The sequence below is a fragment of the Bos indicus x Bos taurus genome, chromosome 9 (assembly GCF_003369695.1).
Source record: "Bos indicus x Bos taurus breed Angus x Brahman F1 hybrid chromosome 9, Bos_hybrid_MaternalHap_v2.0, whole genome shotgun sequence".
Lineage (NCBI taxonomy): Eukaryota > Metazoa > Chordata > Mammalia > Artiodactyla > Bovidae > Bos > Bos indicus x Bos taurus.
Genome location: NC_040084.1, coordinates 67,579,464 through 67,591,957, shown reverse-complemented (window position 1 = coordinate 67,591,957; position 12,494 = coordinate 67,579,464). Strand labels below are relative to the sequence as shown.

At 38.1% G+C, this 12,494-nt stretch overlaps 1 protein-coding gene across 6 annotated transcripts in view; it reads right to left on the bottom strand.

The window, feature by feature from the left end:
* LAMA2 (laminin subunit alpha 2) overlaps nt 1–12,494 on the bottom strand; it is a 693,105-nt gene that overhangs the window by 166,655 nt on the left and 513,956 nt on the right. For all 6 annotated transcript variants that reach the window (XM_027551500.1, XM_027551497.1, XM_027551499.1 and 3 more), the window contains 2 exons: nt 3,506–3,648; nt 86–184 (listed from right to left, as the gene is read on the bottom strand). In XM_027551500.1, coding sequence (XP_027407301.1) covers nt 86–184; nt 3,506–3,648 — 242 coding nt within the window. The remainder of the gene's footprint in view (nt 1–85; nt 185–3,505; nt 3,649–12,494) is intronic.

Here is a 12,494-nt window from a genome sequence, read left to right as displayed (position 1 = left end):
TTTGCATTTTAGAAATTTGAAGTAATTTTCCTTAATTATATATAATCTGTCTGCTTTAAGAAGAAGCATGATTTTGCCAACTTACCCTGGTCAGAAGTTCATTCATTTCTGTCACCAGCATGTTCAGATTGCCTTCTGCCAACTGAATGAGCCTCTCTGGGGCCCGCTGAGGTGAGAGCAAATTCTGAAAGAGATTTCATTCCATACGATTTTGAGTAAATGGTCTTGCAGTGATCATAGGTTGAACATTTAACAGAACACATTTTTCCTTTATATACAAAGAACTTAGCCTTCTCACCTTCAAAGAAGAGAGGAACTATTTCAACTGGGCACTTATACACAAAGCACTGTGCAGAATAACCTGGCAAATAACACAAACTGCTGCGGTCTAAGACATTACTACGTGCCAGGTCTTTTTGTTTTGCGTTGTTTCATTTAGTTCTTACAACAGCTCTGTGAGATAAAAATGCTACTTCATTTTGTAGGCAGAAAACTGTGGCTTGAAGAGACCTAAAAGCATATACAAGATCGCATAGCCAGTAAGAAGCAGAGTCAAGATGAGCCGTGTCTGAATCTTTAAGGCCCCTATATTAGTCACCGAGATACAGTTTATAGGCTTCTCACTTCTTTCTTTGAGGACAGGAGCCCTGACAGAGGACCTGGCTGGGCGCTAACTAACTGCATGGTGTCAGTGTTGTAGGAGCTGGCCTGGTACTCACAGCTGGTACATTTTCCCTCCTACTGAACATTATCAATCTCACAACACTAACAGTAGATGGGATCACTCTGTGACAGTGATGAATGAAACAAAAAATGAGACCACTCCATAATCTTGTCTAAACGCAGATAAAATCATGGTCTCTGTGCAGATCACAAAAATACCCTGAATCCCATTTTCTGGCTAATATGAGTGACCACTGCTTCCTCACTAACTGTAGCTTTAACTTCTCTTTTTCTTCCTTCCTTCTAGATAAGATTCATTAGAATACTTAATTACAGAATTATTTCCACTTCCTATGAGCACCCAATCCAATACAAACCTCTGTTTCCTTGAAACTGCTCCCCAATTCCTTAGCATAAACCCCAATACCCTGAGTGATTCTTAATGCCCTGTTACTGAGACACACCCAAACCCCACATGCTGTGCAGTGTCCTTTGTGGCATCAAGTTAGTGAATCCAGCTTTGTTCTATCACATGTGTGTTCCAGGTCATCTGTGACTGGAACCCAGGGAGCACTGACACAGTTAAAGGAACCAAACAAAGGGTATATCTAACTTGCTTAATGATTTATAATATTAAAATGAGATTCCAGATATTAAACAATGGAAGAGGAACACAGAACCAAGAAAGACTGGAATTTAAGGAAAATCAAATAATTCTCACCAACACCCAGCCATAAGGAAACAGGTAATTGAACCCTCTGGCTTGGTTGAGGTCTACAGATTGGAATGTCTTTCAGAGGGCCCTTCAGAAATTCATTCATTGCATAAGTTATTACTTTAAATTTTTTTATGTCCCACTGAAGCATTTGCTTCTCTAGCTCAATTTTCTGTCTTTGTGTTCTTCCCATATATAACAACTGGTCAGCAGTTTCTTTATTAGAACTCTTTGTATTCCTGAATGCTAGGCCTCTAAAGTAAACTCAGATTCCTCTGCCTGGCTTTCAAAGTTGTCCTTCATACCACCCAGCCTCACTAAAGCCTCCAGTCTTATCTTTCACTAGCAGATCTGACTTCTAATGTCTCCAAGACAGATCTTGCTCATTCACACTTCTGCCTCTGTGCACATGGCTCTCGTAGATTCAGAGGCAAGAGTATGTATGGATGGGCTGGGCGTCAGAGAGATCTCACCAATGGTGGACTGAGCTGTTTCCCCTCTGAGCTGTGTAAAGGGGGTGTCATTGTCTCAGGCCGTACAGTTACACTGACTCTTTTCAGATCTCAGCTCTGTACCTAGCAACCATGTGACCTTTTGCTGCACTTGAAACTTCTCTATGACTCAGTGTCCCTGCTTGACTATGTGAGAAAGATGTAGATAATACATTACTCCTTTCCTACTTCTTGGATTTTTGGCAGTCTATGTGTGATAATTCATGTAAGACTTTAGTCAATTGCCTAGCACAGATATACTCATCAATACATGCTACCTATTCTTGCTATCATTATGATTAGTTTCTTCTTCTAGTAAATAGGGATAATAATACTTACTTTAAAAGCTGTGGTCTGAATTAAAGAATGTATTTCCTAGAAGAGTGTCTGCCAGTGCCTAATGAATAAATCTTAGACTTTCTCCTCCAGTCTTACCAATAATTCTCTGCCTGTTGAAATTGTTTCTATCTTTCAAGTTCTAAAACAAATTACACTTTCATTAATGATATATTTTCCCTGCTTACTCTGGATCTTATCTATTTCTCCGATCTTGACTACTACTGTATGTCAAATGCCTATAAAGCTCATGGTAATAGTTTTGCTAATTGTTTAATTATTTTTTTAAACCATTTAGACCCTAACCTTCCTAAAGGTAGTACTGCATGCATTAGGGGTTGTGAAACCCTCAGAGAACCAAGTACAATACTGGGCATTCCAGACTTTCGATAGTATATAAGTTGTTACCTTTCATCTTTTTTTTTAAATCAGATGAAACAACCTCAATTTCCTTAACATTTCTGCCTTATCTCATTAACTACTGAAAGTAGTTAGTGTCTTAGAATGGGGTTTCCTCTGCAACAAAAATAGTTCCTGTTGAAGTACTTTCAAATATCTCCTCATTCTCCAGTACAAAATTTTCACCTTGTGTTTTCATTTTGATAGTACACTTAAATGTTAATGAAAGCATTTCTGGAACCTCGGTTGGGAACCTGAGAGATTCACACAACCACCAGATCTCAGCACCTACATTTGCATGCCTGTTTGATCACAGGGCAGACTGAGCATATAAATCATGCAAACTTGTCAAATGATGCCAAATGTCATTTCAGGTCCTCTCACAAGGAATTCTCTAGTTCAAATTGTGGAAAGGTAGAATTGAGTTACCACATGTCACATGCTGATGAAAGAACCTGCGTGGAAGTAGTCAGTATCATACTCTTGTTGTAAGTAGCAATTTGCATTCAGCAAAAATCATGTTACTTTATATTAATGTTTTTAATTTGAATTTCATTGGTTTTTAAGACTTTTGAAAGAATTAATTTGTTTTGATTTTATAGAGCTATTAAGTATAAGGAGTTCATATCTGATTTTATGTTTGCACATATTTAACGAACATAATAAAATTGATTTAGGCCAAACACTGAGGGTACATGAGCCTCTTTTCCCTTAAGACCAATCAGTAAATTGTAGTTCTCAAGTTTGAAAAACATTGGTTTAGAAAGCCTCTGAATTTCTCTAACAGTAGCCTGCCTTAATTTGGGACAGTGGGAAGTGCATTTACCAATTAGGGCAATTCCCCCTGGGGAAGCTTCTGTCATCTTTTATCCCAACTTTTGCTGTTACCGCTCCAACCTACCTTGAGTTCCTGAGTCATATTTTCAAGGCCATACAGAATTTTATATGGAGCGGGCAGCGGGCCAGTGAGGTTGATGCTTGTGGCCATCTGCTCCAGGCGAGCCAAGTCACCGAGAAGAAGGCCGGTGCATTCATCTCCACAAACTGTGAAAGGGAAATGGCAAAGAATATTGACTTCTGCTAAGCATCCCAGACAGATGTGCAAAGATTTCAGCTATGAAATATTTTATGGGCTAAGTATCCTTCTGAGAAAGATGATGTTTCTCATCTCAGATAATTAACACTTTTAAAAGATGAAAACAACAACAAAAGAGCAGACACGTTTGTCACCCAGAACCTGAGATGTGGATGATGATATAAACTGAGGAACCAGAGAAGAGGAGCCAATGGATTTTGAGAGGAAATGAGTACATTGCCTAAGTATTAAAGAAGATGTAAGACCTGGAATACAGCATTTATAAATACCCCAGAAATGCCACCTGATCAGTGTACAGAAAATCTGTAACTGGGAATAAAATATGCTTTGGAATCTAAAAATGTATAGATTGGTCCCTTAGATAGAGCTGTGGAGAATCTGTAGCAATTGGGTCTCCACATACTTCATGTGTTAAATATGCAAAAACTGTATGACTCTTTAGCTTAACTTCTATTGATAAGGAGTTTTTTTAACAAGTCAAAAGAACTTTTCTCTTTAAAATTTGTGGTTTTATTTCCCCTCCTGATGAAATCTATTTATTTACTTACTTATTCACTTACTTACTTACGTATTTGCCAACTACTCCTCTTTAGTCACTCAGTGCATTATCACTCACGACTGGATGCAGTCCCACAGATTTCTACTTTGATGATTAACCTAACCCTGTCTTGTGGATAAATAACTGCCGAAAGTCAGGAAAATGTTATTCTTGAAGTAGCAAAGAGTGCTAGTGTTCACCTATGTATTTTTTCAATGATTAGAAAGAGGAACTATTCAAAGTTGGTATGGGTGGAAGGGGTCTGGATGGTAGTAGAAAGAAAAAAAAAGTTTCTTCACCACTATCACACTAACTCATAAATAGTACAATTTCTAAAATTAAAATATGTTGATTCTTTTGGAGACTATAAAATGTACCTATTCAGTTTGGATTTTTAGTTCAATTTTTTTTTTCACTCTTTGCCCATCGGAGAAATGAGGTGTAGCTTCTCCATGCCAAGAAGCATGTGCTACCATATGTATGATATGTATCCATGTATTGAGAGAGTCAGTTCTTAGGTAGGTTGATAAGAAGTCCAGGGTCCCTGAGGAGAAAGGGGTCTGGGGATCTTGAGGAGGAGAAAATGACAAATGTTTTTTTCTTTAAGCCCAGAGCTGATGATTGTGTAACAAAACAACTCATCTTGCTCAAGGACGTTTTTCCTTAAACTTTGTACCAGTGATTATATAACAACAATGTAGCCTGCTTGAGGACATGTTTTTCCTTCTTGAGAATCTTCTGACTAATCCTGTCATCTTAAAATGTAAATTGTGGGAATGGGTCTGGGAAGATCTTTCTATTGTTAGTTCTAATCCTGTTATCTTAAATTGTATATTGTTGGAGTGGGTCTGGTAAGACCCTTACAATCCTGAGACATTCTTTTGATTTACTGTAATAATCAACTGAAAAAGTATATAGTTCTCTTGCTAAGACTAGCAAGTGGGGCACTCTCCATACCCCTTTTGATGTCTATGTCAGAAGCTTTCTCTGTCCCTTTTTATACTTTAATAAAACTCTGTCTATACAAAAGATCTTGAGTGATCAAGCCTGATCCCTGATCCTGAAGCCAGATCTTCTTTGGAGATCACGAATCTGACATTGTTCACCATAAGCGATCAGCATATAGATACAATTTCTAGCTTACATTCTGCATATGGAGGTATCAAAACTACACACATGTTAAAAGAGAGGAAAATACATACCATGAAAAATACTGAGATCTGGAGCTGCTTTGCCTCATGCCCCAAACTGGCAAGGATTCAATTAGTTCTCTAAACTAAACTCCCTTGAGCTGCCCAATGGAGAGAAAACCATTAACTGATGCTTGTAAACAAAGAAGTGGTACAGAGAGTGATTTTTTGATAGGATGGCAGTTAGACATGAGTCACAATATCCCTTCACAGGGACTAAACTGCCCTAGCAGGGCTATAATGTATCAGCTCTTTGCAGGTGACGCCGGTAAATGTGGAACGTCACCTGCAGGGTGCTCTAAGCTCCTGGTGCCTGGCAAGCTGAGTGAACACAGAGGCTTTGGAAGCAAGAAGTGAGGTCTGACAAACTAGAGCTGGATCTCTTTCTCTTCTACCCAGAATGAGAGAGGATTTGCTTTAAATGGAAACTAAGTAAAAGGAAGAGAAGGCTGCGGCCTCAAGCCCTCAGCTCAATGGTAAGTGCTTGAGAAGTTTCAACAGGCCTGTAAACGAGAACCAATCATGGAACACAGTTAGGTACCAAATTGACTCTGTCTGAACACCAAGACCCAGTTTAGTCCTCAAACTTGAATGGGTTTCAGAGGCAGCTGAAGGGCTTTCTTAAATCACAGAAGGCTGGGCCATACCCCTAGCATTTCTGATTTGAGAGGTGATTGAATGGTCTGGTTTCTGATTCTCTGACTAAGCATGTGTTTTCTAACAAGCTTCCAGGTGAATATTAATTCTTTGGTTCTGGGCACCACACGTTGGATAACTACTTGTATCACATCACCTGGGAGCTTATTAGGATCTTGGGCCCCATCCCAGATCCAGTGAATCAGAATCTGCATTTCAGAAAGATTCCCATGTGATCTCTGCATGTTAATGTTTGAGATGCATTGCTGTGGGTCAGTGGCTCTCCATCTTGCTGCATATTCGAATCGTGGCCATTTACAAAAATACAGATGTCTAGTGTTTCCCCTAGCCACCTCCAGAGACTCTGATTTGATGGGTTTGTGGTAAGGCCCAGGCATCAGTACATTTAAAAGATACCCGATGATTCTATCCTATAGCAGAGTTTAGAACCACTGGGCCAGATGACAAACTACAGATTCTCTATCCTAAAGGGAGATAGGGTTTGGAAGAAAGAGGTCATTTTACTTGCTGTCTCCTCTGTCGAGAACACTTCTTTCTTCATCTTCACCTATGTGACTCCTGGAGAATCAGGGCCAGGGCTCAAGTGTTACTTCCTTGGAGGAGTCAGCCCTGATGACTCTGAAATTACTGTCCTCACACATCACTATTGTATTCCCTTTGTCTTATTATCTTAACACTCATGCATGTATAAGCTATCTTTTCATTTTAGGCATTTTTATATTGTTTCTCTATCACCAGAGAAGGGACCTTAATCAGCTTCAGTCACAGTGCCTAAGAAAGTGTCTTGCACATAGTAAGCAATCAACAAATATTTGTTTACTACTATCTTTGTGAAAGGAGGGAAAAAAATATTTTGGAGAAGATCACAGAGTTATCACCATTTTAAAAGTCCCATTCAACCTCTAGTGAACACGTATTTTGGGCAGATGTTCTCAGGATAGAAGCAAGCAGGGTGCTCTTTTTCACTTTCAAGATCTTGAAAGATACTTGATAATATGACATTTCACTATGCTTTTTAGGGTAGGGTGTTCTTCAGAATACATTGCTAGTTCTTTCTCTAACTTATTTAGAATTTATAACCTACCCATTGCTAAGAGGAATTGAGTCAGCTCATTGATAATGGTATGGCTTGAGGCTCCTCACTGATGGTTCCAGAAACTTCCAGGGGAAAGTTTTCTCAGTAATTTCAGTTTTTACTTCATACAAGCATAAATCAGGGGCTGGAATGCAGAACTAGATCTGATTTACTGTAAAACACTGCAGACTAAATTGGTGAACTAGAATGCCAAGAGGCATGATGAATACGGATTTTTCTCTCATTTATTCTACCCCCTGTCCATCTGTTTTGGTTCCTCATCTTCCGTTGTTGAAATGAAAATGTATTTAATTGCTCTTTCAAGGACTCATAATTCCATTTTATGTCTCTGTGTCCAAAGGTCTATTATTACACTATGTCTTATGCTCTCTGTATTTGCTTTTGGGGGAACAAAGTACAAGCACATTTCCATAAGTGAAGGCTAAGTTTTATAGTATGCTCCAAGTAATATACTAACACATATCCAAATGGGTCAGAAAGACTTATGAATACGACAGCTATGGGGTTTTTTCAAAGCTTCTGTACAAGTCTAGTTCATGCAGTTATAAGACAAACACATGGGGAAACGTGCCCTTTACATAATGGTTTGCTAATTTTATCCTGACACAAAATATTTAACTTACACCACAAGCTACTTTCATTTGTCCTCAAAAAGTCTGAAATGTCTGGCAACAAACACTGGAAATGGGATGCAAATTAAAACCACATTTAATTCAGTATGATAGGGAAGATCTGAAGTGTGTATAGAGACAAGGAGTATTCACATTACATAAACACTGTTCTTTGATAAGGGTGCAGTAACTACTCATAACACCTATCATATAATCAAGATTCCCAAGGAACCTCTCCAAACCATTCTCCTGTTAAGCAATAGAGATAAGTTATAAAATGAGACTCTGCCTGAAATGCATGGGAGCAAAAAGCAAATATTTTAAGACTATGATTATATTTTACATGACTAAATGTTTCTGAGGCTTTGCCTATGAAAGTGTCAGGATAAATTTGTGTCTAATATTAACAAATGCAGTACTAAATTCAGATTGTTATAGCTGGGCACATATAAGGGGCAAATCATGCAGCTAAAATTACAGATCGTTCCGTTAGCAATTAGTACAAAATATTGCATTTCTACTAGAGTCCCCCATGCATAATAAGCACTGGCTTACTGTCACAAAAAATTCACCCACTACATCCAAACCAAATAATCTGAAGCTGAAATGAGAGTACTGCATATTTTCAAAAAGGCCAAACCTATTAACCAATTTTAGGTAAAGATACACAAACTGTCCACTCTAAGCAAATAGGGATAAAATGAGTAAATACACATTTCTAACAAAAGAAAAAAGCTGTGTGTTAATGTGTGTTTTAATTTAGTTCTTCTACATTAAGGCCATTGCTTGTCTGTTATATATGGATTAAAAATTTTTTAAAATTTATTTATTTGGCTGTGCTGGGTCTTAGTTGCAGCACATGGGATCTTTCAGTTGCAGCATGTAGCTTTGTGCACGTGGGAGCTAGTTCCCTGACCAGGGACTGAACTCAGGCCCCCTGACTTGGGAGCAAGGAGTCTTAGACACTGGACCACCAGGAAAGTTTCTGGGTATGGATTTTATGTTTCTCTCTTTCCTTTTCAAGAAGAAAGTTTTATATTAGCATTTATTTGAGACTTATTAAATGAATTCAGTTATTCTATATTATTTACAGATAAATATCTTCTAAAATAAGACTGTGGCTTCAAATCCATTAAAAAGGCTTTTTCTTTTGCCTGTTAGTTCTTTGAATAGAGGGAAAGATTTTCTGTAGATTTTGGATGAGGCTGATAATTTATTCATGTGACAAGTTGTGAGGTATATAAATATTAAATAAAATTATGTACATAAATATATATTTAAAATAAGTTCAATATGGTTCTTGGGCTTCCCTGATAGTTCAGTTGGCAAAGAATCTGCCTGCAATGCAGGAGACCCCAGTTCAATTCCTGGGTTGGTAAGATCTGCTGGAGAAGGGATAGGCTGCCCACTCCAGTATTCTTGGGCTTCCTTTGTGGCTCAGCTGGTAAAGAATCCACCTGCAATGCAGAAGACCTGGGTTCGATCCCTGGGTTGGGAAGATCCCCTGGAGAAGGTAACAGCTACCCACTCCAGTATTCTGGCCTGGAGAATTCCATGGGCTGTATAGTTCATGGGGTCACAAAGAGTCTGACATGACTGAGTGACTTTCACTTTCCATATGGTTCAAGTATGGTGTATCTCTTCAAAAAACAAAGGGAAGCTTTGAAACTATTACACGTAATAATGGGACAATAGCTTTTATCTACACAACATTCATTATATGGCAGACAATATGTTGTGTCTTGACTTTATTATCTCATCCAACGTTCACAGAAATTCTATGGAGTACTCTTAATGCCCTAATTTTAAAGATGAGGAAAATAGCTACAGTCACAGTGTTTACAAATCCATAAATAATGTATTTGAAGGACTTAAAGAGAAGAGAAAATATAAGGTGATTATAAAAGGGGTTTTCTGTGACTTGAAGAGCCTAGAATTAATTATTAAAAAACCCAGAATTTAGCATATCTCATCAGAAATGGAGGAGCTGCACAAAATATCATGCTTTTGAAAAAAATAGTCAAATGATAACCATGATGATAAGAATGGCTAGAATTTTTTATGCTTAGACTTGTCACCTAATGCACAAGGATTTTATGGATAGTGAAATGAGACTTAGAAAAGTTAACAAATCAAATGTCACACAACTTTCATGTGGCCAGCCAGAATTCAAAGCCTCTATAAACACTTCATAATAGCATGCTTCCTTGCGTTAGGAGATGGTGTGTTTCAGAGATACCATAAAATAGGAGAAGGTGACTAGACTATCTCATTTATAAGACTTCTAACTTTAATGAATTGTGATCAATTTTCCTTCAAGGTTAATCAACTTCCTGGATCTTTCAGAGTGAAAATTGTAATCAAATAGCATTTACTCACAAAGCCTGACTGAAAATTAAATAGTGATCCACCTCTTCTGTATGACAGTTCAACAACACAACTCCTTAATCTATTAATGGAATGGCTTTTGCAACATGATACACAAACTACTGAGACTTGACAGCCAGTAAGAAAATCATCTGGAATCAATGATAGTTGCTGTTCTACATTTTTAGCCTGAACGTAGGTCAAGGACACTGGCAACAAGAAACTCAAAACATGTTTCTCAAACAAAATAGGTGTGAAAAAGGTGAAAGGAGTGTGAACAGAAATTACTTTTATAGCTACTCTGATGCCTGGATTTGAATAACATGCCCTGGTTTAATTACAGAAAACTATAGTAGACATGTATGTGTGTGATCGGTCATGTTCCACTCTTTGCAACCCCATGGACTGTAGCCCACCAGGCTCCTCTGTCCACGGAATTTCCCAGACAAGAATAATAGAGTGGGTTGCCATTTCCTACTCTAGGGGACCTTCCCAACCCAGGGATCAAACCCATGTCTCTTGTTTTTCCTGCATTGGCAGGCAGATTCTTTGCCACTGTGCCATACTGGTCTGTGAATAGGAATTAGGACTTGGGGATTAAATAGAGACAGATGGAGGATGGTATTTAAAAGGCTAGGATGGAGGGTGATCACAAGTCTAACAAACAAAACCTCATTCATTAAATAGCAAATGAAGGTCAACTGACGGTTTTTCATCATCTTTCACTATAGAAAGTCTCATTTTCTTTACAGTGATCAACCACTTCCACTATTTTGTCCCTGCTCTCATATATATGGAACATATATACTAACTGGTATTACTAATCATCTTTGAGTATAAAAGTACTGCAGTGTTCTAGTGATAATATATGAAGGCCTCTGCATTACTGTGATAGATTCTTGCTAACAGCTGGCTACTAAAAGTAATAGTATAAATAAAATAACTAAAACAAAGACCTACTGTATAGCACAGGGAATTATACTCAACAATAAACTGTAAGGGAAAATATAAAAAAGATTCATATTTTATATGTATTTTATACATATATATATATATATATAAACTGAATCATGGGCTTCCATGGTGGCTCAGTAGTAAAGAATCTGCCTGCAAAGCAGGAGATGCAGGTTTAATCCCTGGGTTGGGAAGATCCCCTGGAGAAGGAAATGGCAACCCACTCTAGTATTCTTGCCTGGGAAATCCCATGGACAGAGGAGCCTGGTGGGCTACAGTCTGTGGGGTCTCAAAAGTGCTGGATATGACTTAGTGTCTGAACCACAACAATAAACTGAAGCACTGTGCTGGACACCTGAAACTAACTTGACATTATAAATCAACAACACTTCAATAAAATAAAGACAATAATCTATATAAAGACATCACTTTGCCAACAAAGGTCTGTCTAGTCAAAGCTAGGGTTTTTCCAGTAGTCATGTATGGATGTGAGAGCTGGACCATAAAGAAGACTGAGTGCCAAAGAATTGAATCTTTCAAACTGTGATGTTGGAGAAGACCCTTGAGAGTCTCTTGGACTGCAAGGAGATCAACCAGTCAGTCCTAAAGGAGATCAGCCCTGAATATTCTTTGGAAGTATTGATGCTGAAGCTGAAGTTCCAATACTTTGGCCACCTGATGCCAAGAGCCAATTCATTGGAAAAGACCCTGATGTCAGTCAAGATTGAAGGCAGGAGGAGAAGGGGAAGACAGATGACCAGATGGTTGGATGGCATCACCGACTCAACAGACAGGAGTTGAGCAAGCTCTGTGAGTTGGTGAAGGACAGGGAAGTCTGGTGTGCTGCTGTCCATGGGGTCGCAAAGAGTCTGACACAACTGAATTACTAAACAACAACAAGACTAAGGTAGGAAAAGACTTCAAACCTTGGGTTTTACCAACTGTCTGGAAAGTGCATATTTTACAGAGTTAGTGTGTTATAATATTTAGCTAGGCTTACCTTATGAGGTAAAAACAGTTCATGATTGCTTTTGCAATGTTAGTTTTACTTAACTTTCACTTTCAATATAGTTCAAGTATGGTGTATCTCTTTAAAAAACAACGGGAAGCTTTGAAACTACTATATGTAATAATGGGACAATAGCTTTTATCTATACAACATCCATTATATGGCAGACAATATGTTGTGTCTTGACTTCATTATCTCATCCAACGTTCACAGAAATTCTATTCTATGAAGTGAATACTCTTAATGCCCTAATTTTAAAGATGAGAAAAATAGCTACAGTCACAGTGCTTTGCTTAAGCATCATCTTAAATTTTATATTTTAGATAATTTGTAACTATAAATAAGTGCTGATATATTCCTAATGTTTCATAC